The sequence below is a fragment of the Xiphophorus couchianus genome, chromosome 11, assembly GCF_001444195.1.
Source record: "Xiphophorus couchianus chromosome 11, X_couchianus-1.0, whole genome shotgun sequence".
Taxonomy (NCBI): Eukaryota; Metazoa; Chordata; class Actinopteri; order Cyprinodontiformes; family Poeciliidae; genus Xiphophorus; species Xiphophorus couchianus.
In genome coordinates, this window is record NC_040238.1 from 10,601,149 (window position 1) to 10,628,393 (window position 27,245).

The 27,245-nt window shown below is 38.7% G+C and overlaps 1 protein-coding gene and 3 long non-coding RNA genes across 7 annotated transcripts in view; 2 read left to right on the forward strand and 2 right to left on the reverse strand.

Moving 5' to 3' along the window:
• clip2 (CAP-GLY domain containing linker protein 2) overlaps positions 1-22,885 on the forward strand; it is a 35,575-nt gene extending 12,690 nt beyond the window's left edge. The window contains exons 4-19 of one of the 4 annotated variants that reach the window (XM_028031498.1): positions 2,082-2,206; positions 5,008-5,221; positions 8,109-8,306; positions 8,383-8,486; positions 9,276-9,336; positions 10,526-10,630; positions 12,078-12,128; positions 14,483-14,851; positions 14,984-15,547; positions 15,633-15,690; positions 16,320-16,403; positions 17,730-17,886; positions 18,826-18,985; positions 20,347-20,535; positions 21,826-21,885; positions 22,130-22,885. In XM_028031498.1, the coding sequence (XP_027887299.1) occupies positions 2,082-2,206; positions 5,008-5,221; positions 8,109-8,306; positions 8,383-8,486; positions 9,276-9,336; positions 10,526-10,630; positions 12,078-12,128; positions 14,483-14,851; positions 14,984-15,547; positions 15,633-15,690; positions 16,320-16,403; positions 17,730-17,886; positions 18,826-18,985; positions 20,347-20,535; positions 21,826-21,885; positions 22,130-22,141 (2,511 nt within the window). In that variant the 3' untranslated portion in view covers positions 22,142-22,885. The remainder of the gene's footprint in view (positions 1-2,081; positions 2,207-5,007; positions 5,222-8,108; positions 8,307-8,382; positions 8,487-9,275; positions 9,337-10,525; positions 10,631-12,077; positions 12,129-14,482; positions 14,852-14,983; positions 15,548-15,632; positions 15,691-16,319; positions 16,404-17,729; positions 17,887-18,825; positions 18,986-20,346; positions 20,536-21,825; positions 21,886-22,129) is intronic. The other 3 variants (XM_028031499.1, XM_028031500.1, XM_028031501.1) reach the window with 3 other exon arrangements.
• Positions 8,851-21,817, reverse strand: LOC114153149 (uncharacterized). The gene is made up of 3 exons (XR_003597282.1): positions 21,234-21,817; positions 20,679-20,680; positions 8,851-8,862 (listed from the first exon to the last, which is right to left on the reverse strand). It is a non-coding gene; the product is annotated as an uncharacterized LOC114153149 (long non-coding RNA).
• On the forward strand, positions 10,637-11,653 carry LOC114153148 (uncharacterized). The gene is made up of 3 exons (XR_003597281.1): positions 10,637-11,150; positions 11,554-11,559; positions 11,638-11,653. It is a non-coding gene; the product is annotated as an uncharacterized LOC114153148 (long non-coding RNA).
• On the reverse strand, positions 12,598-14,476 carry LOC114153150 (uncharacterized). Its single transcript, XR_003597284.1, has 2 exons — positions 13,677-14,476; positions 12,598-13,571 (listed from the first exon to the last, which is right to left on the reverse strand). It is a non-coding gene; the product is annotated as an uncharacterized LOC114153150 (long non-coding RNA).
• Positions 22,886-27,245: the final 4,360 nt, after the last annotated feature.

Here is a 27,245-nt window from a genome sequence, read left to right on the forward strand (position 1 = left end):
TGAAATAATCTGCCAGATAATCTAGTATGAGCATTGACTTGAAATAAGCTTCTATATCTATCTGAAAAGTTACTTCTAAGTTAGCTTTTTTTTTCTTTCTATACACTAAGACATAAGTAAAATACTTGGTAAGATTTTGTGTTTTTACAGTGTATACCACCTCTGACCCAATGAGCGCCTCAAAATAAGTACCAGCACCCCAATGACCGAGCAAATATCAACACATGTTGACAATGGATGGACGTAGTGACGAAGCAAGATGCGTCCAGAAAAACATTCATTTAGCTTTAAGATCCACTTTCATGAAGTCACTTCCTGAGGAAATGGGATGTCAGGAGTGTTTTCATGTGTGTCATGCATGTGCTCGCCATGTGAGAGACGTTCAGCAGCTGCAGTGCGTGCAGCTTAGACTATCCTCCCAACAGGAAACCATTATTTTCACCCGGTGATGTGACGCTGCTGGATGAATTATTTGTGACTGGTGATTTTTTTCCCCATAAATTTATAAAAGCTGCAGCTGCCTTGTCAGAATACTGTTTCCCTGAATAAATGCGCGAAAGGAGAGGAAACAGAGGAGTGACACTATAAGGGCTAAAAGTTCAAGTTTTCATATTTTTATTATTTTCTTCTCTAAGCTTCTTCTTTTCACTTGAGTAGTTTCACTCAGCAGGCTCCAAAGCAGCATGTGAGTTAGCAGAAAAGCAACAGTTTGTGAATGGGTCCATTGTTCAGCAGTGCAAAACGCTCCTTTTGTGACCACTCTTCATCACTTTATTGGCCACATCTGAAACCGGTTGTTCGGAGCAATAGAAGAATACCTCTGCTGCAGTTTTTTTCTACAAACCTGCATGAATCATCCTTCTGTTTTCTACAAAATGATGTAGAGTGTGACGTTATCGGGACCTACTTACACATTAATGGGAATGGCCTGACCAATGGATGCAACATTGTACCGTGTTTCATTTGTCATGCATTAATACTCTGCAATGTTTGTAATACACTAAGATATTTGGATGCACTGTAACTTTAAACATTCCTCACCTTATGTGTATTTTTAGTTTCTTCAGATACTGAGTGTGTGGAGGGGACAATGTATAATGGTAAACAAAGAAAAGAGTAAGAGAAATATGGATATTTGCAGTAGGCATTGCAATTTTCAATAATAGTATCACAAATACCAGCAGTGGACAAACTTCCACTAGTCCCCTAATATGAAGCGAAGCTAATTTTTAGCTTGGCGCTTTAGCTAAAACTGTTTATGCAGCAGTTCTATTTCCTCTCCTCACATTCCCTCTCCTTTTTTCCCTCAATAACTTTATTTCAGGTATTAAACATACGGGAATAAAGTTAAACACAGACAAGAAACATAATTACAATATCTAATGGCATTATGGAGCATGTAAATTATAATGTAAAAATTAAATTAGTGCTAGAGCGTTGTACTCTCTCAAGGACAGATGTAATTGGTTTTGAAGCTAGGACTTTAACATTAGCTTCTTCTAAATACATGTTTGTGTAGTGTGTTAGCTTTAGAAGAACTTATCCATGATTAGTGCTTTAAGGTTAGCACAACTAACTTATTTCTGAAATCCTGCAGCCATAATGAAAGCTAAAGAAGACAGCAGACAGGCAATGGAGAAAGTTGCCTGTCTTTCTCCAGTTTCTTCCAGTTGCCTGGAGAAGTTTAAAGCAGGTCTAGGTTCTAAAACAATATCAAAAACTATGAGCGTTTCAGTCAGATCTGTTCTGTCTACTCTCTGAAAATGGAAAAAAACCTGCCAAGACATGGCCATCCAGTTAAAACAACCCAAAAACCAGAGAAAGGCATATTACATCCTCTTCAGATTTCCTTCAAGTGCTTCAGCTTTTTGTCAGTGAAAACGTTTTAAAGTTTGCGTCATTGTGAAATGGGATGCCTCCATTTTATAAATAAATGTCTGTACTACGTTTAAAATTAGAAGTGACGCCTGATATCCCACCACCATGGTACAACATCTCTCAGTCAATAATCTCCAAGTCAGCGTAAAGGTTTATTGACTCCACGTCGATTTTATCCGGCTGACAGCCATCTTTGTTTTCAGGTGGGAGGCTCGAAGATGGGAGTAATACGTTACATGGGGGAAACGGACTTCGCCAAGGGTGAATGGTGCGGGGTGGAACTGGATGAGCCCCTGGGGAAGAACGACGGTGCAGTCGCTGGTACAAGGTGCGCACTCACATTTACACACACACCGTAAATTCCCAGCTCCTGAAATTCCTCTGCTGTGTTTCCCTAAAAGGAAATCAAGGGGAAGGATGTGGATCCATGTGTTCAGATGCATGACTTCCACCAAATAGTCCTTGAAAATGGCTGCGGCTGACCCCAGATCAGATTTGCTCCTTTTATCAGGCTTATGTTTTTGAGAATGCTATTGACGTATTTATGCAATTATAAAGACAATTATTTATTAAATGCCAGTTATATAACCCTCTAATTATTATTTTTACATTTTTATTAAATCTTTACACTTTTGCTACTTTAACAAAAAGAAACCTATAGCAGAACCAGAACCTCAGTGCGAGCGGCCATCTTCCATAACCGACACACAGACAGAAAAACACACAAGTACTGGTTCAGGAGTACTTTCTTTGTAAGAGGTAATGACAGAAGTAATTGAAAGGTGTTACTTTTAAACAGAAACTTAGAGATGATAGAAGACCTTTTGGGTTGGATTTTACGGTAAACTGTAAAACGCATTTCTTCTGGTGCTGCATGTTTGAAGTCCAAACATGCAGAAAAAATGGTGAAATGCACTACAAACACTCTAAAACACAAACACACATACACAAAAACAAATACAACAGTAAAACAATCCAATTACTGTATAGACAATGGAAGCAAAAAGAAAACATGCTGCAAATAGAAAAACAACTGCAAATGTAAAACGTTGCAAACTCATAAGTGCATCAGGCCACTATGGGAGTCTGGAGTAGGACATATTACCAACTTGCTGCTCTTCTATAATATTGTAAAAGACACTGTTTGAAAAACTAATGTAAACTTGTAAACTCAAGTATGACATACAATTTTCTTCATTTTTCCATCTTTCTTCTGGAAATCCTGCCCAGAGTTTATTGAGCGTCTGGTTCATATGATTCGGTGGTCAACTCCCCCTAGTGGTCTGGAGGATTTCCATTTTGTGGCGAGAGTTTGCAGTGTTTTATACTTGCTGTTGTTTTTGCTGTTTGCATCATTTCCCCTTTTGCTTCAGTTTTCTGCAGTTGCAGCATTTTTCTGTTGCGTTTGTTATTCATGCATTTGAAGTGCAATTTGACGTTTGCATTGTGTTTGCACCTGTCATCCACCATCAAGAAGTCATGCTTAATGCTGTCAGTTTGTACACTGAATAAGCCATGAAGCATGTCACTGCTGCATCAAGTTGTTTCATAGCTAAACAGGAAAGAAAGTCAACCAAAAATGTGTCACAGTGAGGCTTCTGTAACTTCTTCCTAGATCAAAATCTATCCACCTTATTCCTGGGAGGCTTAATGGGGAAACGATTACGGGTCTTACTTCCAGCGCCCACCGGAAGAGGCAGTATTTCACTGTAATTTGTAGGATTTTTTTTTGCAAATCTATATTTATGATAGAAATTACATCTCTCTTTTCGGTTATAATACAACATTTTGTTAAACTTGTTCACGGACACACTGTCTGCTATCAGACAGATGCTCAGTACAGAGGATTGTAATTGTGAGTTTAATCACTTGGAGCGACAGGAACACGATCGTTAAGTTTTGTAACGGAATGACTGTGAATTAGCAGCTCGTTTCTCTGAAGAACTGAGAGAAGCTGGTCAGTAGTGATGGGTAAATGAGGCGTCATGTCGTTTCGACCAAAGCAAAACTGTATTGATACTGTGTCGATGCTGCGTCACTGAATACTGACACCTGCTGGACATTCAAATCTCTGCAGGCAACGTAGTTGACAGACTGATTTGATGACCTAGTCTATTCCGTTTTTTTGACACAACTTCTGCTGTAGAAAAAAATGAAGTAAAAAATACATTTATGTGAAATAGTTTATAAAAAGCCCCTGAGTAATTTGTAGAATGGCTGAATACCTGAGTTTATCCTAGTTGTGTCTGAGACTTCATTCTCATGCTTTGCTCTATAATGCCTCAGCATTGAGGAGGTGAATTTATTTAAATAAGACATTTCTGTCAAACATATGCGACACTTAACCTGCAGAACATAATATGAAAGTAAGAGTCAATTTGGATTCAGATATATCAAGTAGAAACTGAAAAGAACCGGATGAAACAATGAAATGAAAACCAATACCTTATTTTCCGATGTAAGATCAAAATGGTCCCACACTGCGGAAAACTTTTGTTTGCCTTGAGGCTCCATAGTTGACACCGTACAGTAAAAGATAGAGAATCTTTTTGGCAAATGCATCCCGGTGACAGATTCGCTTCCTTATAAACACAGTTTGGCGCGTCAGCGTCATTTCAAAACAGTTTCTGTATCGGTCACGTGACTTACTGAAATCAATACGCACCGACACGGGTTTTGGTCTATAGGCTTGATGCATGCACCGACGCATCGGTGTTGCCGGACCTATCGCTACTGGTCAGTTCTGAGCTGCCGTTCTGCGCCGACAGTGTAAAACACCAGCACTACATAATATTAGCTTGGTGTGATGTGAATTTTGTTTTTTGTTTGTATTTAAAAAATAATAAAGTTTATGGTCTGGTTCCTGGCTCATTATGTTTGGGCCACGGACATTTTTTATAAGACAAAATAAAATGTCTGGGTTCATTTAGACCATCACAACCAGAACCTCGAGGTTCTCCGTTGCTGAGTGTCACTGCAAATCAGCGGAAAAATGTCTGCCGCTGCTGCAAAATTGCTTAAACTCAAGCATTTCAGTATGAAGCACAAACTTGTATAATATTTTACTTTTACCCAATAGACTCCATGGTAATCTAAGTATCAAGCCTCCCATTCTCCTCTCTTTTTCAGATACTTCCAGTGCCTTCCAAAGTTTGGCCTGTTTGCTCCCATCCACAAGGTGATCCGCATTGGTTTCCCCTCCACCAGCCCGGCCAAGGCCAAGAAGAGCAAGCGGGTGGCCATGGGGGTCTCCTCTCTGGCCCACAGCCCCAGCAGCTCCTCCATCAGTTCAGTCAGCTCGGTGGCCTCCTCTGTGGGTGGACGCCCGAGCCGAGCTGGACTGGTAAGACGGCTGCAGTGTGCTCCAGGCTCACGGTGATAGCAGACGGGCTGTTTCAGCATGAGTGTGACGAGCAGTTTAAAGGATCTGGTTGGCAGTCAGTGGTGTGTGTGTTTGTTTGCTCTCTTGTGGAGGGTTGGATGAGCAGATCCCATCTCTCATGTCTTGGTCGCTTATACTTTCATAAAAACCACGCCAGGCTTCCCCCTACAGATCTTATATCACTTACTTAAACTTCTGAAATCTCTGAAACGTAGCCATGTCTGGAGATCAGAAGCAGCAAACATGCTTTTGAATGTTTTTGGCTACGTTCAATCAGCAAGCAAATGCAACTTCTTCATCACAGTCTGCTCGGCTCAATTCTGATCGTTTCACAGCAAAAAAATATGATGTGTACCACTTCTATAGGTAGTACTAAACTGCATGCGAACCTGATTGTTTTCAGAGCATCTTCAGTCTGAACGCATCTTATCCATCTTTTACGTCATTGATGTGAGAAATGCGTCATGAACCTGAAACGATGCAAAAACCTCTGAAGACACTGAGCACAACTTTCTTCTTCATGAAATATAAACCACAGAGTGTCGGCAATTTGATCAATAGACAGTGGCGTCCATTATTATTTGCGTAAACTGTGCACCGCTGTGAGACGTCGATGTTATTCTGGACATAGAGGTCGCTTTGGGGTCGTAAGCTGTTCAAACAGAAGTCTGTTTTTCAGACACTTTTACAGTTAATTAGTAGTATGAACCATCACACAAAAAAAATCTGATTTCAGCAAAATATCAGAAATTGAGCATGAAGACTTGCTGTGTGAACATAACTAGAGTTGGAGCATAACTCACTACAGGGTTGCCTATCTCTAGTGGTTATTGGGTAAGTGAAACACCATTGACAGGTTTATCACAAGGTTTGTCATAAAATTGGATTAAAACTGTGTCCTACTCATAGTTTCATCTCTAAATGTGGATGTTTCAATCTGCTCAATAAACTGTATATCTCCAATATAAAGCACTGTAAAAATACCCAATAATATAAACATATGGCTTCCTGAAGGTTCTGTCACTCAGGATTTAATTACTTCTTTCCCACTTTGCTTATAGTTTTCTGTAATTTCCTGTTTATATGAGGCTTGAATGCTTATTTGTGTTGAATAGACTGATGATATGGCCCTTCCTTCCTTCTCCCCAGAAAAGGCAGACATCAGTGACTTAGCAATATCAACAGTTTTGGTTTATTTTTGAGCATTTCTTGTTAAGTGTTTTTTTTGTTTTTTTCAGACAAGACTTGTTGGGGTCTTCTCATCTAACTGCAGAGATAGCGAGTAAACATGGTTAACCAGGCTGGTTTAAACATTCCGCAAATTGAAAGATGTTAAGGAACTGGTTTAGCCACAGCCTAAAAGAGAGCTTCATCCCATTTCAGACGTATTGTCGCTTTAAGATGAAGACTCAGAGTGGTCCCTGGCAGCAGACTGAAGTAGATGGGGCATCAGAGTATCTCACATTGATTTTTAGCTTCTGGTTACAAGCCAGCGCTTGGACGGAGAGCACTCCCCTCTACTTTCCTTAATTGTTGGCAGCGGCGTCAGACAGCACTGAGAGCAAGCTTTGTGAATTATCTGGCGGCTCATCCTGACTGAGCACCAGATATTCAAAAATATTTGCCCCGTCACTTTCATTTAGCAGAGTGCTGAAGAACAGAGGATTTTCTAGTATCTGTGTGGCTAGTGCGTTGGTAGAAATTTACATTAAATGTATGTAAGAAAAGGAGAATCTCCAAAAATATTTTTATTTTTTGTTCTCTCATTTGGTTGCTGAAGCAAAATCCTAATTTATCTGGTTAATTCTGGTTAAAAACAAACAGCCTTACCAAAATAAAACCCTCCTGGAAATCTTTGAAAAGTGTTCCCTCTAGTGGACAAACAACATGTTGCATTGTGAAATATTTTAAAGTAGGAAATACATGGTTTAAATGCTGTTTTGGAGCTTTTGTTTATATAGCATGCTCATGAATAATGAAAATAAAAATAATACATTTGCTGGGTTTGAAAGGTTTTTATTGAAGATAGATGCTGGCTGTAAACTTATAGATAAAATCTTGACTTGTTAATGTTAATGTTGTGATCTCTGAGAAACTTTGTTGTCACTTTTGCCTAGAGATATCATACTGAAATAATTCCTGGATTTTTTAAGAAGAAGAAGAAGAGGATGTTTTGATCCAACTCTCTTCATAGTGGTATTTTTAGACAGACGTGGGAGCTTTATTTAAGTACTAGTTCCACTGGCAGATTATTTCACTTATAACAAGACATGTTTCCCATGTTATGAGACAGTCTTCCAGTGGAACTAGTACTTTCTATTCAATATTCCAGAATTATAAGAAGCTCCTGTATCTTGCTGAAAAGTTACTTGTAAGTTCATTTTGTCTTATTTCAAGTGTACTCTACAATAGATGGATAGAAAAAAGGAGTCAATTTTTGAGAAAAAACTCAGAAATGTGCCTGTTTGTTTTAAAAAAGCCCTGAGATCAATCCCAGAATATCTATTTCCTTGCAAATGTTTGACTTTTCCAACTCAGAAATTTTGGAGTTTTTTTTCTTAGAAATCTACTCCTTTTAAAATGTTTCTAGCTACAATAGCCCTAATACACTCTGTTATGGTACTCTTGAAATAATTCAAATTTAAATATTAAGATATTTGCACTCAAAACTTGACCAAAAATACTTGGTAATGTTTTGTGTTTTTGCAGTGTTTAATTTCTGACCTATGTTTCTGTCACAATACTGTGATGTTTAGGATAACATGGTACGCAGCGGGTTGGGAACAGACGTCCAGGCAGCTGATTCAACTCTCGTCTCTTAATGCTTCATCTTCCTTCTCGCTTTAAGCTGACGGAGACGTCGTCGCGCTACGCCCGGAAGATCTCGGGCACCACGGCGCTGCAGGAGGCCCTGAAGGAGAAGCAGCAGCACATCGAGCAGCTGCTGGCCGAGAGGGACCTGGAGCGCGCCGAGGTTGCCAAGGCAAACAGCCACATCTGCGAGGTGGAGAAGGAGCTGAGCGTCCTCAAGGCTCAGCATGTGCAGGTACAGAGAGAGTCTGGGCCTCCGGTGCATTTTGACACAACAAACCAGAATCAGTCGTCTTCTTTTGTGTTCTCAGTACATGACGGAGAACGAGAGCGCCCTCCAGCAGGTCCAGACCATGTTGGCCAGCACACAGAAAGACAAGCTGGAACTGGCCAATCAGCTCGAAGAGGAGAAGAGGTGATGTCATTCACTCGCCTCTCTGTGACAAAACATGCAATGTTTAGTTGAATGTTGTCTGTAAATCATTTTAGATCAGAAACATACAGTGCCTGTAAAAAGTATTCAGCCCCTTGAATGCTTTACCCTTTTTATTGCTTTCAGAAATCAATTATGATCCACAAAATCTGGCCTTTTTTGACAAAACAGATACAAAAAAACCTTTTAGAGGGGACTTGTTGTGTAAAATTCACATTTGCAAGTTTTTGTGCATCTATTTTGGATCTCAACAACCCAAGTGTTTTTTTGGCAATAACTTAATGTTTCTCGGTGTCTGGAAAATGAGGTGTTTCAAAAATCTTTGGAGTGTAGCGTAACAAATCAACTGGCACTGCCCCTCACTTAGCAACCCCAGCGAAGCCCAGCCTGTTACCTAGCAACTCCATCACATTTAGTCAGCTGATTTTACTGCTGTATTTGCTGTACAATGGCTGCTGAAATACCAAGTTTTTTGTTGTTGACTTACCATCCAGAAAGCACTTTCTGCATTCTTGTTGATTGCGCAGGAGGCTCCACTTCTGCTTTTTAAAGATGTACAATTGCAAAATTCCACATCTGTTTGCTGCCATTTTTACATGTAAATGTAAACGTTGAGTTGGGTGGCGTGGCCAGCAGCAGCTTCTTCGGATTTAAAGCTCATTCTGAAAGCCAGAGAAATTACAAAAATAAATTCCCAGTGAATTGGTTTTCTGTCTGTTCGCATGATTGCTCCGATCCCTCGTAATAACCAACATGTTTAAATGTTTACAGGAAGGTAGAGGACCTCCAGTTCAGAGTGGAAGAAGAGTCCATCACCAAAGGAGACCTGGAGGTAATTATCAGCATAAAATACCCGTCCAACTCGCTAACACTCAGTGTAAACTGTGGACAAGATAAACATAGTATTTCAGAACCATTTGCCGGGGTTTCATGAGGGTCAGATTAGTTCAGTTATGAGTCTTAGACAGAAAAATGCTCTAGATTAGATTTTTGCAACCTTTGGACTCCAAAGAGCCATTTTTTTCCCTTCAGTCAAACTAAATAAGGCTCACTTATAGACACTGATATTATATAACCTTTTGACAATTTGTTATATGAAATATCCACTAAAATAAATATTATTATTAAAGAGTGAACATTTTTGTATTTCTTTTTGTAAGGTTTTCTAAAAAGGAATAAACATTAAACATTATTTTGAACTAAAGATTAAAAAAAAATTTATCAAGTATATGTTACTGGTAGTTTCGCTGTCAATGTTCAGTGCAATTATTCCATGAAAAGCTGTTCAAACTTGAATTTGTTTTTATTTTCTAAAAAAAAAAAAAAAAAACATTAGCCGAGCCATTGGGTCCAAAAGCACAGTTCCAGAAAGCCATACATACATTCAAATTGATCCTTTAAAATTTTGCTTTTGTTTGTCCCTGAGTTTGTTTTTCTGCCTGGAGGTCAGGCTTCTTAGTTACAGTAATTAATGATCACTGTTGATTGACTCTTTTATTTTTTGAATGATTGTTAAGACATTCAGAAGAAACTAACAGGACGTCATTCATGTTAACATGTTGGTGCAGATCCAGTACATCCAGGACATGGCAACCGAAAGCATTTGTCAGTTTTCCTTCTCGAGACGTTTCCCGTACATTTTTCCGTTTCTCAGTTAAGAGCTGACATCTAAAAATGCATTTCATAGATTCTCAAATAGTGTCAAATATTAATGGCAAAGTTCTCGCATCACTGAAGCCTCCAATTTATATTTTATTGTACTTTGTCAATGAAATCTTCAAACATTGAATCGTTAAAGGACTGGCAGGTCTTTTGTAATAATCGGCTATAAAACAGAATGGGATCTGCAAAATGCTGACTTGATGAAATCCGACCTCAAACGATCTCCAGCTCCACTCTGATCATCTGTTGCCACTCCGTTGAGTTATTCCTCTCTGATCTGCAGTCGTCTTTTTTTCCCCCCTTTCAGCCTTTCCTTTTCTCTTTCCTTTTTCTGTCTGTGTCTTTGTGTTTTTCCGTAGACTCAGACGAAATTGGAACATGCCCACATTCGTCAGCTTGAGCAGAGTCTGCTGCTCGAAAAATCGAGAGCAGCGGCGCTCCAGAAAGAATTAGAGAGGCGAAGGGTAAAAAGCATGAGCCCGCTGCCTGTGCTTACTGTCCTGTGGTGTTCTGCCTCTCTGTCAACAGCATTTAAAATAAGCTGCACTGGTTGAAGTCATGTCCCGTCTGCCTTTGGTTTCCACATTTTAATTTAACCCTGAGGAATGCTGATTATAAACGTACAGAATATTAATTTCGACTGAATTACCTGTGTAATATAGATACAATTGAAACATAATTTGCATTTTTTTTGTCAACTCTACCTGTGTTGATCTTTGTCTGTGAAAAATATCTTAATACTGGTAACTGATCACTCCTACAATTGATTTAGAGTGACCATTCATAATTGTTATGTTTTTAGACTGTAGGAGGAAGCTGGAGTACCATGAGAAAACCTATGCATGCTTAAGGAGGGCATGTAAATGACCAACAATATGTTTCCAGCTTTGCACCTCTGTGCAGCCTCATAAAGTATTAGTTTAGTTTAGCTTATTTTGTCTGATTTTAGTTCAGTTTTGCCTTAGCTTTGCTTATTTAAGTTTAGTTTTTGCCTTAGCCCATTAAATTTTACATTAGATAACTTTAGCTTATCTTTATTTTTGTCTTAGCTTATTTTAGCTTACCTTAGTTTAGTTTTGCCTTAGCTTATTTTATTTTATGATACTTTAGTTTATCTTAGTTTATGTTAGGTTAGGTTGGGATATTTTACTTTCTCATAATTTAGCTTATCTTAGTTTTGCCTTAGCTTATTTTATTTTATGATACTTTAGTTTATCTTAGTTTATGTTAGGTTAGGTTGGGATATTTTACTTTCTCATAATTTAGCTTATCTTAGTTTTGCCTTAGCTTATTTTGTGTTGGGATATTTTAGCTTAGGTTATTTTATCTTAGTTTAATCTTTCATAGCTTAGCTTATTTTAGCTTATAGGATAAGGTTAGGGATAAGTTTAGGGTAAGGGAAAGGGGGTTTAGTTTTTATCAGCTTATTATTTTAGGATACTTTAGCTCAACTTACTTTAACTTACCTTAGTTTAGTTTTTGCTTTATTTATGTCAGTTTGTTGTAAGTATCTGATCCCAGATTTGATCATTTCCTTTGTACTTTTGTAAAATAAAGCAGGAATCAAACAACTACTGATGCTATAAAACAAAGTGACACATAACCAGCAGGCGGACAGCTTCATTGTTTACTTTTTGCTCACTTTCCAGGATGGATATCCTTTAGCTCCATATCCATTTTTGTGTGGTTATGTAATTTTTAAAGCTTGAAATGTTTGTGGATGATTGTGGGATAAATCATAGAGATAATTTCCCTGATCTCCTCTGTAGTGCCTTAATATTCTGCGCTGCACCTCCTAGTGAGAGTCTCATCAATAATAAATAGGGTGCCACTCTTTTTTTCTTTTTCTCTTCAAGATTTTGAAGATAACTAATCATTTTTGAAACACTTGATTACTGCTTCTGTCAACAGGGAAGCCGCAGTCATGTTGCAGAATCCTTGAGGTTGGGCAACAGAACCAAGGTGAAAACAAAGATGCCATCTTGTTTTGGCTTTGATCCGCTGCTGAGCTGTCGCAACTCTCGACTTCAAATTGACTTCCGATGCTCTCGGCGACATTAACCTTGCATAGACTCTTCCGTTTTCTGGTTTCCCTCCTGTGTTTCTGCATCTGGATGCAGTTCAGGAGAATGTGTTTAAAAAACTCTGCAGCCGATTGTTTTTCTACACGGTTGTACTGTGTGTCATGCAGCAGGTCTTTCTCCTCGATCTTCTCTTTGAATACAGATGTGTGTGTGTGTGTGTGTGGAATGTTTACAGAACTGACACTTTTTTCAGGTTTGTTGTTGGCTTCCTCACATTCGCTTGGCTGCTTTTAGATGATCAAACAGAAAATGGCCTCTCATCTTCTGCTTCATTGGACAGTGACACATTGATCATTTGGCTCATTTAAACATTTTGGAAACAATGCATTGACTTTAACTTTAATATCTTTCAGCTTTTATTTTCTTGCTGGTACCATTACTTTGATGGTAGTCTCCTGAAATAAAGACAAAATTCACTAATGGCTATGAGGTTAGAAACTATTGGACGCATCAGCAAGATTTGGCTCTAATAATGAAAAAGACTTAAATCTCACTTAATTATTGCTTTTACATTAATGGAGAGGAAATCTAGCTGCATAAATTGTTGCTTAGGATTATAAACCTACAGAAGATTATCACCTGGTCTGCTTTTAAGTGCCTCCTTATTCAGAGTTTTGGATCCCAGCCTGTAAATTGAGTCTTAATTAACCTTGCGAAGAACAGAACGGGGCGGCAAAGTCAGCAACAATCTTCTTCAGCAGACGAATAAACAAATCAACAGGGTTAAATGCTGGTTGGATATTGACCTTTCACTTAGTTGTAATGGCTTGGTCAGCTCGCAGAGTTGTACCTTTGTGTTTCATCCAGCCTACTTCAATTTCATGCCTGTAAACAAACAGTGTCGTAACAATCAACTTAACTGTTTTATGTATGTTTATATTTCACTTGACAGATGGGTATTTGATTAGTTTTGGAGTAAAATCTCTCAAGTCTTATAAAATATGTGGTAGAGCCACATAAGAAATGCTTCATGACAGTTCGCTCTTCTTCATATCCAAGTTTTTGGGTGTAATATGGAGCTCTAGGGAGTTAGTGTCAACTTAATCCTAAGTGGCCAAAGTGGCGTCAACATCAGCCAGACCATTGTGGATGACGACGACGTCCAGATTCTCTGAGACTAAGGAGCCATTGGTCTGACCCTCAGAGACTATGAAAGACTTGGCATCAGCTGGACCATCAAATACTGAAGAGGGGTTGGTCTTACCTGGACTGAAAACATGGTGTCTGGAGCCTTAGAGACTCAAGAGGTGATTTCAGGAACCTTGGAGACTAAAGACATGATGACTGGAGTCTTGGAGACTGAAGATGTGACTTCTGGAACCTTGGAGACTGAAAACTTAATGTCGGAAGACACGATGCCTTTAACTTTGGAGACTGAAGACATAATGTCTTAAGTCTTGAAGATTGAAAAGATGATGTCTGGAACTTTGGAGACTGAAGACATGTGGAGGCTTGGAGACTGAATTGGTGTCAGCACTCAAGTGTTTGCATGAGCAAGACTATTGGAAACTGAAGACGCGCTGGTGTCACTCAGATATCCAGAGACTGAAGAGTCAGTTGGCTGAGCCTTCAGAGCCTGAAAGATTGTTGACTGGACCCGCTGAGTCTGAAGAAGTAACTGCTCCCTGACCCTTAAAGACTGAAAAGGTGTCGGCTAGATCCTAGGAGACTGAAGAGCCATCTCCATTCACCTGAACCATCAACAGGGCTGTGGTGGTGGCTCTGGTTGCTATGTGGAAGATAAATCAGGGAGCTGAACATACAGAGGGTGGAGGTGGATTAAAAGAGGAATTGCTCTTCTATGTATTTAGTTTGAGAAAAACTTCAGGTCAGGGATGCGCCAGCACTTAAGACCTGCCATCCTATAACTTTTAGTTGCATCTCTTCTCCAACTCCAACATGCCTGAATCAATTGATATGTTGTAACGACAAAAAGCTAAATAGTGTTTTTAGTCAATGGATGTGTTTGAATATGAGAGGGAGCCAAACGTTGACCAATCTGTTGCTGTCCACATATTTTATTTGTCATTTATATCCACTGCAATGCACTTTACTGCCTCAAGTCTTCAGCAGTTTCTCTTTTGATTTCCGTTGTCCTGAAGCCTGATCTCTGCTTGTTTACTGGCTTAGATTTTCTTTGTTCTGCTGGTCGCAGTTTGAAGTTCTTCATCTTCAACCTCTAAACGAAAACGTGTCAGAATCAGTGATGAAAGTTGTTTTGTGTCTCATCAGCAAACCACCGTAGAAGAGCAGAGTCGCATCATGCAGCTGGAGGAGGAGCTCGCCCTCCGAAGGGCTGAAATCAAAGACCTCCAGGGTCAGCTCAGACGGGTCGACGCGGGCTCCCAGCAGGAGTTCCCGGGGACCGACGCCAAGCCGGAGACCGTCCTGCTGCGTGAGCAGCTGCTGACGGTGGGCCGCGAGCACCACAAGGAGAGCAGCGAGCTCAAAGAAAAATACGAGACAGCGTTGGCGTCAAGCCAACAGGAGGTGGAGTCGCTGAGGACTGTTGTGGAGAAACAGAGCGCTGAGATCGGCGAGATGAAGCAGAAAGTCCAACAAGCCACCAAGGAGAACATGGAAATGATGGACTCCTGGAAGGTACTCTCTTACTGCTTGGTCTTCAGATTGTAGAGCTTAAGGTAGAACAACGGCAACACTTCATTACTTATTACTTTAATGGCACTTTCTTGATTTCAGCCTAAATGTGACTTGTTTTTGTTTTTTGCACAGGCTAAGTTTGACATGTTGGTGACTGACCATCAGCAATCCTTGAAGGAGCTGAAGGCATCGCTGAGCAGAGGTCAGTCTGCTCCACAAGGCCAGGAGCAGGATGCCCAGGAGCTGAGGACCACTCTGGAGAGCCTAAAGATGGAGCACCAGCTGGAGGTGGAGAACTTGAAGGCCAAACACAAGATCGAAGCCGCCGTTCTGATCAAGGAGCGCGAGGATCTCTGCAATCGCCTTCAGGAGGCCAGAGACCAGCTGAACGGAGGCAGGTCTGACATGGAGGCTCAGAGCAGCAAGGCGGCGCTGAGCGAGGCCTCCCTGAAGCTGCAGAGGGCGGAGGCCAGGCTGGCAGAGATGGAGGTGCTCCAGGTGGAGCGGGACAAAACAACGACAGCGCTTCGAGACAGACTGGAGCTGTCAGAGAAGATGATGACGGACTACCAGGCCCTGCAGAAGGCCCAGGCTGAGAGCCAGGAGGAGATCCAGAAACTGGAGGAGAAGCTGAGGGTGACGGCAAACCAGCTGCAGGCTGTGCAGGCAGATCACTTTAAACCTCACGATGCAAACGTAAGCAGCTGAGAAGATCTGAGCTCAACATTACTCTGCTTTACCCTCATGTCGAATGTTTTTACAGCTCTTTGTTCTTTTTCAGATGATTGAAGATAATGAAATTTCAGATGAGAAGAAGAAGCTGAAACAGAATATTGAAGGTATTTATATCCATTTAGTAGTAGGTTATCGTTTGCAACATAACAAGCATTTGCTTCATAGCACTTGTTAAATTGGGAATGATCTTTTAAAGTACTGCATGTATGATACATGTAGATGCAATCTTGATACCACAGACAAAACCGTTTTGCATTGCAGGCGCAATTAATTTTGCATGTCTTCCTTCATGAATATGCAGAACATATGCTGATAATCAGTAAGTGCAAAAGGCTGGTAGGAGTATATAGAGCTGGAATGACTGCAATGTGATTTATTAAACCTGAACCAGGTTGCAGGAGCTGTGTTTGCATCTACGTTTAGCACGTTTAAAAAGCAGGCGCAAAACTGACACGCAACAATTTCTGCAGTCGCTGCGGCAAGAATGAGGCATAGATGTAATAACAAAAGATGTTTCTGTCAAAATATTTGGAACATTTAAAAAATAGAAAATAAAAATATTTTTAAAATATGTGCCAATTTTGAATTGGCCCAGAAAAAAATGCAGCAGTTTTTATTTGTCTGCTGCACGTACAACAAATTTTGAGGCAAAAGATGATCGCTTAAGACATATCAATGCAGGCGGACTACTAACAGGATTTATGCAATTAAAGGGTTTATTTTTTTTCTTCAGAAACGATGGAGAAGTTGATGAAAAAGGAAAAAGAAGTCTTCACACTCTCTTCCCAGGTCGAAGCTCTAAAAACACAGATTGGAGGTAAATGTTGAGCTCTGACGGTTTTCATTCTTATACATATCATACACAGATGCTGTATTTCAATTAAAATAAGAACTTTAACATATTTTCCAAACATTTTGATTTCTTTTCTTTCTTGTTTAGATTTTGAAATGATATTTAATGTTACTCAAATACATTTACCAACAAAAAAAAAATAGAATATTATAAAAAGGTTAAATATTGTTTTGCCAACCATTTCAGGAAGTGAAACTCGTATATTACGTAGATCTACTCCACTTAGAGTGAAATATTTCAAGCCTTTTTACGTAACAATTGGATATGAAAACCTGAAATTCAAATATTACATCATATGAAAAATTATATTTTGAGCAGAAATGTCAAGCTTCTGAAAGGTTTGTCAATACTTTGTCTCAGCTTTCTATTAACATACAGAACTCTGAAGCTGCTTCGTTAGCAGTGTGTGGCCTTCCCTCGTTATGGAGGATGTTAATAACTGTCCAGTCAGCAGTTTTCTCCACGAGAAAACGACCAGCTCTGCTGGCGTTTTGAGTTAGCTAAGGATTTTAATATTTAATTTTTTTCACAATATTCTAACTTTGTGAGACTCAAAAGTTTGGGTTTGCATAATCTGTTAGCCATAATCATCAAAATTGCAAGAATTAAAGGCTTGGAATATTTGACTCTATGTGTAATGATGAACCTATATAAAAAATTCTAATTTTTGTCAACCATTTAAAAATATTCTAATTTCTCACATGTGCATGCACGTGTTTTTAACCACTGACAGAGGTCACGCTGCAGCGCTTTGCTTCTTCGCACTTTCTTTCTTTTGATCTTTTCAGAATAATCTTTTGAACAGCTCTGTGACATCAAACAGACTCAAAATGTGCTGGACCCAGCTCGGATAATCAAACTGACGCCCTCTGAAGAATGGCTCATAAATCATTCATAGAGGAAAAAAAAGGTTTAAAGGGCTGTCTCTTAAAGCATAAACTTCATTTTTAATATTTATTTTAGAGTCTAAAGTTCACGGTGGGACAAACAGGAGGAAATCTCATTACTTCTGACTTCGGGTTAGAGGTCAGAAGTAATGGAAATAACGGTGAAAAATAGCTTTTTGATTGAGGTTCTGACACATACTTAGCAGATGGATTTAAACATAAGCCAACATATTATTCCTCTTTGGTAAGCATTGTCATCAAGAGATAAAGATAAAGGGATAATTATCCTAAGGAAAAAAGATATATTTAACTTGGCTTGTTCTATTTTAGTGGCTGGCTAACAGATATACCACATTGCATCAAGTTCTCTTTAAGTCTTAACTTTATTTTCTTTCTGCATTAGCTCTGGAAAATAAAGTTCGCTCTGGGGAAAAGAAATTCGAAGCTTTAGCCAAGGAGAAGATGCGTGTGGAGGCGGAGCTAGAGGCCATGACCAAGAAGTCCCATGATGCATCAGGGCAGCTGGTCAGCATAAGCCAGGAGCTGCTGAAGAAAGAAAGGTAGCTGCTGGATAGATTTTTCAATCTCCTCCAGGACTCACTGGAATATGAGGAGGGAAAAAAAGTTTCCCCATCAGTTTGATAGAGATGACTCACTTGGAAACAACAGATAATTTATTGATTGTACTGTGTTTATTGTGACCCACTGACAGGTCTTCTGATTTAAAGCCACATTTTCTCATAAACGAAATGAACTCTGTGGACAGTAAAACACATCAAAATGGTTTTAAAAAAGTGATGGCCAGTAATAATCTTTAGAGCAACTGAAAGAAGCTGCTGTTTTTGTTTTTTTAACTATATTTTTATAGGTTTTTAGCTGCAGTATAGAAACTGTAATTATATATTATTTTGAGTAACAATATCATTTCAGTTACCAATTAATTCCATATGTATTAACTTTTCAAATCTTTATTTCTGTTAATTATAGTGATTTTTGTCTTATGCCTAATAAAAACAGGACATGTAAGATCAGAATATTAAATCAGACCCGTAAAAAACATTTTTAATACAGAAATGTGGACTTCTCTGCTGAACGGTTGTTATTTTCAATTCATACTTTTAATCAGACAAACGAGCCTCATCGAAATGCATATTTTAATTCATTGAATATGGCTGCTCAGTTTGTCTGGATTTATTTGATTTGAAATTGATTTGTTTTGTTTTGGGGGTTTTTTGCCTCAAAAATAAAATGGAGACAGACCACATGTAGAAAATCTTTATATTCTTACATTAATACTAATAATTTTCTCCTGAAAATGAGCACAGTTTGCATTAGGCTTAAAGTGGTTTTAAATTGCAGAAATATGTGGGTGTGTTGACTGAATATAAGGACTTTTATAATCCTTGGCGTCAAAAAAGAGTTTTAAATCTAATTAATAATGATGTTTTTGTAATACAGCTGCTGTTTTGTGAATTGTAATGTTTTTCTCTTTGCTCCAGGAGTCTGAATGAACTGCGGGTGTTACTCCTGGAGTCCCACCGCCACTCTCGGGACGTGGAGAAAGACCTGAGCCGAGAGGTGCACAAGGCTGAGTGGAAGGTCAAGGAGCAGAAACTTCAGGACGACATAAAAACCCTGAGAGAAAAACTGCTTCTGCTGGTGAGAACAAACAACGGCTTTGATTTAATATCACACTAATTGAATTGAATCGGAATGACTCCAAAAGCACCAGCAATATTTTTTTTTTTTTTTTTTATCTACTGTTCTTGTCAATCTGCTGGAAACTGTTTTTGTCGTGAATTAATTTTTCAGAAACATAAACATCCCATAGAAGAAAATGTGTCCATCCTCTTTTTTTCAAAACTTCATTTTCTTTTCTTAATTTCAAATAAGGAAAGAATGTATGCTGCATTAAATATTAAATAAATAGAAGATAGCTGTTAAAAATATTAAAAGCCTGTAAGATGATTAATAAATGTTCTTTGTTGTACTTTAGAGCAAACACAAAGAAAAAACACAAAATCTTACCAAGTTTTTTATAGTCTAATTTCTAGTACAAGTGTCTTTACACACTTAAAAAAGACAAAACTAAATTAAAAGTAACTATAGAAGACGGACTTTTAACAGTAACTTTTCAACAAGATTAATCTTTCAACAATATTAATAATTTAATATTGATTTTTCAAAAGCACTATTCCCACAGGCAAGTTATTTCACTTATAACAAGACCTTCTATCATATTACTATTGAAATAATCTTCCAGTGGAACTACTTATTCATCAATATTAAGGAATTGTTGACTTAAATCAAGCTGTTATAGTTTATGGAAAAGCTACTTGTAAGTTAGTTTTGTCTTAGTTCAAGTGTGCTAAGATATTTGCACTGTAGATTTTGTGTTTTTTTCTGTAAACCTGTGCTGTTTGCCCAAAATTACTACAGGGACATTTAATCATCTTTCAGACTTTTATTATTTATTAACATCTATATTTCAGTCAATTATTATTTATTGTGGATTCCTAACCTACAGAGATGGAGGTTTAGAGCTGAGCTAGATGTCAGAGTGTTCATTTTGGTTGTTAAAGACTCAAACACTCATAAGACATGTAGCTGGTCAGTTTATGGTTGTTTAGTTTGAGGCTGCTCAGTGTTTCTGTTTGATGAAATATTGGTACTGTGAGCTTACCCTGTTTCCTGCTCCACGAAAACAGCGGGAAAACCATAGCAACCACTAACTCGGTTTTTATATTTTTCACGTGCTTCTCCATTTTTCACTGGATTCCTAAATCTTCTAAAACAGCAACAAAATGGACGTTTTTACCACAGTAATAATTATGTCTCCTACCACGTTATAGTTTGAATTTAAAAGGATGTTGTAAAATATCAAAATTAGTAACTATAAAACAGAAATGACCAGTTATTCTTGGATTTTGGGTCCCAGTAATCTCTGACACTTTGTATCCAGTAGTTTTACTGCTGTTGGCTTATATTAATAATTTGTCTCATCTGCGTTTGTTTTTCAGGGAAGGGAGCGGTCCTCTCCTGACCACCGGCGATACTCCATGCTCGACCCGTCGGCTCTGGACTCGGAGGTTAGCCGCCTGCGCCAGCGGCTGCTCAACACCGAGGACGCCCTGAGGAACGCCTTGGAGCACAACCAGCAAGTCGACAAGCTTGTCCAGGCCATGCGAAGACATCCAGATAAGAGCCAGGTGAACGAGGTTTAGAAAGGAGTACGCATGTTCTATGAAGAAGCTTCGTTGGTATTAAAAGCTGGAGAGTGGATTGCTAGTTGTCAGTTGGGGGAATTTGAATGGGAAGCAAAGCTAGCTGCAAAAATCATCCACATTCTGACTGCTTTTTTTTTTTTTTAGCTCTTTTCCTATTTAAATAAATAGGAAAGTAGACCAGAACATGTGCATTAACATCTTGTGGAAGAAGACACTTTTGTCAGAAAAAAACAAGACTGTAAACTGAACTGGCACATCATTCTAAACACAATATGTTCATAATACTGTAGAACATGGTGGGGGCAGCATCATGCGAATCTTTTTCTCCAGTAGGGGAAAGAAGAGCTAAATACACAATAGAGCAGTGATGGGCAAATGTTTTACCTTATCAGCCAAAACTGTCAAGTTACAAGTAATTGAGGGCCACAGAATATTGATTTTTTTATTTTTTATTTTATTTTACTGTAATAAGAATTGTAAAGAAGAGAAAAAAAAATTCATCTTCATCAAAATTTACATTTTGCACATTTTTATACTTCCATTTGGGTCTCAACACCCAGCCGTTCTTTGGCAATAAATGAATGTTTTTTGGTGTCTGGTCATTTCGAAAACCTCCTAAGTCCCAAGTCACAATCAACGGAAACTGCGCCGTTACCTAGCAACCCTAGCCGAGCCCAGACTTAGCAACACCAGCTGAGCTCCAACATGGTTGGTCAGCTGGTTCTACTGCTGTATGCGCTGTACAATTGCTGCTGGAAAAGACAAGTGTTTTGTTGTTGACATGCCATCCAGAAACCACTTGCTGCATTGTTGTTGGTTGTGCAGGAAGCTCCACTAGTGCTTTTCAAAGACGTATAGTTCTATAACTGCGCAATTGTTTGCAGCCATTTTCATGTATGATTGTAAATGTTGGGGGGCGTGGCCAGCAGTAGCAGTATGATGGACTATTTTTATACATCAAACATCGATTTGCTTTGTAAATGCCAGACAGTATCATGTTATGTAGCATTGCTCTCCAAGGTGCATTTTCTATCAAATATTTTATATATGCTCTACAAAAAAATCTGTGAATAAGTCGGAGTTAAATTCCACAGAAAAGTCTTTGATTACTGACCCGCGAATTGGCAGGGCTCCTCTGTAAGTCAGATGAAGTAAAATTTACTCAAATATATCTGAAGGAATGCACGTTCATAGGGCACTGGATGTTTAAATGTTCTGGTCAGACATTTGTCTACATGTATCATTTCTGGGGGTTTTTGTTGTTTTTTTCAGGTTCTAGGTGCAAATTCAGCGAATGGAATTCATCACCAGGAATCAGACATCAGTCAAGAGGTTGTTGCTGTTTTCTACTGAAATGTTCTTAATTCTTCATTTTTATTTAATTACCCGTGTAACAGATAAATTAAATCAAAATCAAAAAGAAACAGGAGAGGGCAGTAAACATACATGAAGGAGCCATTGACAAACCCAGAAATATTTTGTCTGTTACTCAATGCCATCCCACATCTACATATCAGAAAGTAGAAGTGGTTTTGCTCTCTTGCTGATGCCAAATGCTTTCAACCTTCTTTTCTAGGAACAGCACTGATGGGGGCAGCAGCGATGATGGGGCGGGCGACTCCAACGTGAACCCAGACTGACGTTGGGACCTTCAGACGGGAGCAGAGCGTCTCCCGATGCTGCGTCAAATGCCTGAAAAACATTTCCGTTTACAGTCAATGAATACCAAAACAGTGAATTTATATGTTGTTGCAGAATGCACCTAATAGCCAATCACGAAGATCACTTAAAGTACTATAAAGTATGGGACATGAAGAGATATTATCAGTGAAATAACTGCTGAGAGCTCGAGAGAATTGCAGCTTTGGATGCTTTACAGTAGTTAGGAAGCTTCGTTCAACAAGTCAGCGGGAAGAGCTATTGGACTGACTCTTGGTCGCTTTCTTTGTTTTATTTATTGCTGTTATTTTTGACATTTTGCTTTCTAATAATTCTCTGTACTGCTCGAAGAAACACCCAAATTCTGACGTTTCTATTAGATTCTGACTCAATCTGATGTCACCGAACTGTAAAGGTCAAAACTCCCTCTGTAATGCACACAAGCAACAGAAATGTTATCTCTGTTTAATCCCTTCATGATTGTAGTCAGGTTGTATGCATTGTATGAATCTTAGATTTCCCTTTTTTAACATCCCTATGAATGAACCAAGTGTGGCCCAAATAGAACAGAGCAGAATTTGCAGTGTATCCTTTTCAAAATCAGTCGCAACAAAAGTGCAGAAACCGACCAACAAGTCACTCTAACCTAAATAAACAGAGTTACCGGGAGCAACTATGTGTCTTAATATAAACGTTATATGCCTTTTCCATCCTTTCAGTGCATTATTATGAGACAACAAGACAGCAGTGGAAAGCATCAGTGTGCTAGCAGTTTTCTGATATAAACCCACTGGCAACTGTAGTGAACCACCACGGTGGAGTGATGTGATGTGGACATGATTTAATGCACATGTAGACCAGCGGTGGGAGAACCAGTAGAACCAGCACCAGAGGACAGAAGTTTTCATCTGGACTGAAGGAGTTGTGTAAAACCAGGCACATCGTGACACTAAGACACTACGACTACATTCACACATAAAACAAGCCATGTCAGACTTTTTCAGCCAATTCCAGTCCTTTCATCCCCCAAAATATCAGATTTGTGCCACTTCCATGTGTGGTACTATATCGGATACGTGTCTGTTTTCAAAGCGTCTGCAATCTGAACGGTCATGTTGCATTTCATCCAACTTTCACGTCATTGACACCCGTCGTAATTCTGCGCCAGATGATGATGAAGGCAGCTGGCTTTTATTTTAATAGTCCACTTCCAAATGCATTTGCATATTTGCTAAATATTTTTGGTCTGTACAAAATATTTAGTTTTAAGCTAAACATGTAGCTCAATAACTAAATATTTAGCTTGATAAATAAATATTTAGCTCACTAAGTAAATATTTAGGTTCAAGCAAAACATTTACATCACTTTGTAAATATTGAGGTTATTGTTAATGAGCTTGATATTTAGCTCATTAACTAAATATTTAACTCACTAAGTAATATTTAGCTTGCTAAACATATTATTTAGCCTGATAAATAAATATTTAGCTTAAAACTAAATATTTAGCTCACTAACTAGATATTTAAAGAGAAGCTAAATTTGTAGCTTAAGAAGTAAATATAAATATTTACTTATATTGTGTAAATATTTAAATATTGCCTAAATATTTAGTTTCCAAATAAAACTAAATATTTAGCTCATTAACTAAATATTTAGTTTTATTTGGAAACTAAATATTAAGCTTGCTTACTACATTTTGAAGTTAGCATTTATACATGAGTAAATAACTTGGTGTAAATTTGGCTTTGAAAAATGAACCCTGATTTTTCCCCCCCTCTATGCCAGGCTACATGACCGAACTTGTTGCTGTTTAGTTTTGACTGTGACTTTCTACACAGCACTCCATAGGAGTCCACTGGCCCATGAACACGCTTCCAATAAAACCACAGCAGAAGCAGCTCACTTACCCTGAATCCCTGGGCTGGTCACCGCTACTGCCATCGTATCTTCAGAGATGAATGTCGGTTGTGTATTTGCATTGAACGGCACTCAGTACTACTTACCTACTAACATTGTAAAGAGAGACATCGACATTATTCTTGGTATTATGGTCTGGGAAGCCACAAGGAGCCAGGTTCTTCCATGTTTCTTCTCGGCTTCAGATCCAGTGAGGATTTTCTGGATCTTAAAGGTCCAGCTACATGAGCTGGAGCGATAGCAATGACTGTATGACTGATTTGTATCAAATTATTTCTCAAATTTGACCCACTCACGTCCATGAGCTCGTGCTGCCAACTTGGTTATCCATGTGGTCAGATATTGTAATCATTGCATTATTGTCACACATGAACTTTCCAATGGTTAATTTCCCACCACTCTCTGTGGTTACCTAGCTCTTTTTGTCAGTGGCTGTACAAAGTTCAGAGAAACTACAACTTGACTGAAATGCATTTAGGATTGTGAAAAAGTATTCTGGCTTTCCTTCTTTTGTCACATTTGTATGTTTCAGACCATCAAACTAATTTTAATATCAGACGGAGATAACCTCAGGTGTACCAGGCCTTTTGTCCACAAAGCTGACATATAGTACGTGGAATTTTTGATAGTGTGTGCTGTTTTACATCTTACTGATGCAATATTTCAGAAAAAGAAGATTATGCTAACTTGGTGGTGGAAGTAGTTTGATGGTCTGGAACCATCAAACTAGACAGCCAACGGTAATTGATTAACTGCGTAAGTTTTGCTCCTTAAAAGAAAATCCTGAAGGAAAATGTCCAGGCATGGGTTACCCATACAAGGATCCAAAGTACACCAGCAAGTCCACCTCTGAAGGTCTCAAAAGACATTTGGAGTGGGATAGTAAAAGTCTAGACTTTTTAATTTAGATGATGTGCCAAGACCTTAGTTGTCGATGCTCTACAACTGTCCATGGTTTCTAACTTTAAACAATAAAGGGCCAACAGTGTGGCAGTTGTACCAACCAACGGTGGTACAATCAGTTATTAGGCACCAGTTACATTTTCATGGAGGCCAGGTTGGTTTGGACAGGTATTTTCCCATGTCATCATTTGAAAACTGATTTTCAAAGACTTGCCGCTGCTATTCGCAGTTTAATATTCACAGCTTTACTATGGAACGTAACTGAAAATTATTTTCGAAATATTTGCCTGTTCTCTTAAGTTTTTTGTAGAGCATGTCTAAAATATTTAACAGAAATTGAAACTCTGGGAGCTGAAATACCTCAGCACAATGCTACTAGACTTGCTTTCTGCTGCCGTTTGCAGAGCAGCCAATCCAGGAGCACCATTACTTTTTCTTGGCGCTGATTGCCTATACCACCGAGAACTGAGATAAGGAAATCATTTGATGTTGGATCCTGCTGTAGTGCTACGGCGGCTTCCATTGTGTGTATTGATACACATTTAAGTATATTTGGTGTCTAAACTATTAAAATAAACAGTTGTAAATGTTTTTAGAGGGGATTTGCAAATTGCCGCCATACCGTCCATACCATAATTTAGTAGTTTATAAATTCAATTATAAATTACTAAAATCTTGTCGTTTTCTTTGTCCTCCATTGGAAATAAAAAGAAAAAAATCCACTCAACAGATGCGGGAGATCCGCATCTGTGTAGTGGATTTTAAACTCAAAAATATTTTGGTGTGACCGAAAAAGCAAAAACTGAAAAAATGTCTAACTTTGGGAATACTTTTTCACAGCTACGTACCTCTGCAGCATTGATATGATAAAAAAAAAACAGTGTTGAATAACTACACTATATCTTTCTTTGTTATACTATTTTCAGGTGGTTGCTAAAGGATGCTTTTGAGTTCGTCGTTAAAATCAAAATTGCTGGGATTTGGGATGCAAACAAGACTTATGATTAATTGTCATAAGTCTAATAAACCATTAATTGTCGATTAATGCTTTATTAGATGATGATTAGTTCCACCCACTTAACTAATAACGTCCACTTGCGCCTTATTTCAATGTTGCAGTGTGGCCGCCATCCAGAAGAGGGCGCCGCTGGCCGTTCTTGAAACTGAATTAAAGATGGCGCAGTATTCCGCTACAGGAAAAAGAAACGGCCCAGACATGAGACGGAGGCCCAGACGGTGCCTGGTGTGAGATTTAAAGATTATGCGGTTCTTTTTTGTTACAAGACAAAACTCGGGTTTTTAAGAAAGTGCCCGCTTATCAAGTAATTGTTAATTGATCGATAAGAACAATTAGCTTTAGTTTAACTCCTCAATCGATAACTTGTATCCCTAGTTTGGACAGAAGGTCGATGATTATTATCCTGGAAAATCTACAGAAAATAGCCGTCCTTCAAAAACACAAATTATTGCAGTTATACTTCATTTACTGTGGACTCTATCAACACCGATCTCATCCATTTGGTAATTCATGATGTTTTGTTAAAAATGGCAGCCAACATGAGCCCATTCTTTTGCTGTATTATTAGAAGTATACCTGCAGTGCTTTACTGACCCCTGAATGGCTGTCACACAAGTTGAAACTCAAACAAACAGATGTGGGATGCTGAAACTCACCCAGCCTCTGATTAACAACACGAGGCTCTGGTTTTGTGCTTATGCTGTAAAGTCTTCCAGAAATGGATTTATCCATGTCTCATCTGAAGCAGAAGTTTGTTTTGTGGGTTTGCTGGAGACATGGAACACATCATGCAAGGCAGCATAAAGTTGTATTTATGCTGCCTTGCATAAATGCAACTGGATGTATTTGTATTTGGCCTCCTCCGCTTGGACCCCTTTGTTTATTGCTGCAACGGTTTTGGGGATTCAGTCATTAAATATTAACAATGTGGCCGAGAGTCTGTCAGTTTTGTGTGCTTGTTTTTGAGCTCTGGGTTATTACTTACACAGTTCAATCTGTTTTTTGCTGATCTTGAGCTACTGAAACAATATTCACAGAAATCACAGTCATTTATTCCTTCCACCGCCACAGCAAAACACTTCCTATGAAACTGAACTTGTGCTGCAGATCTTTAATCCAAATCTGAGTTTATTAATATTATCCCCAAATGTATTTTCCTGCTGGTAAAGTTAAAGCACCCAGTAAGAGGGTGTT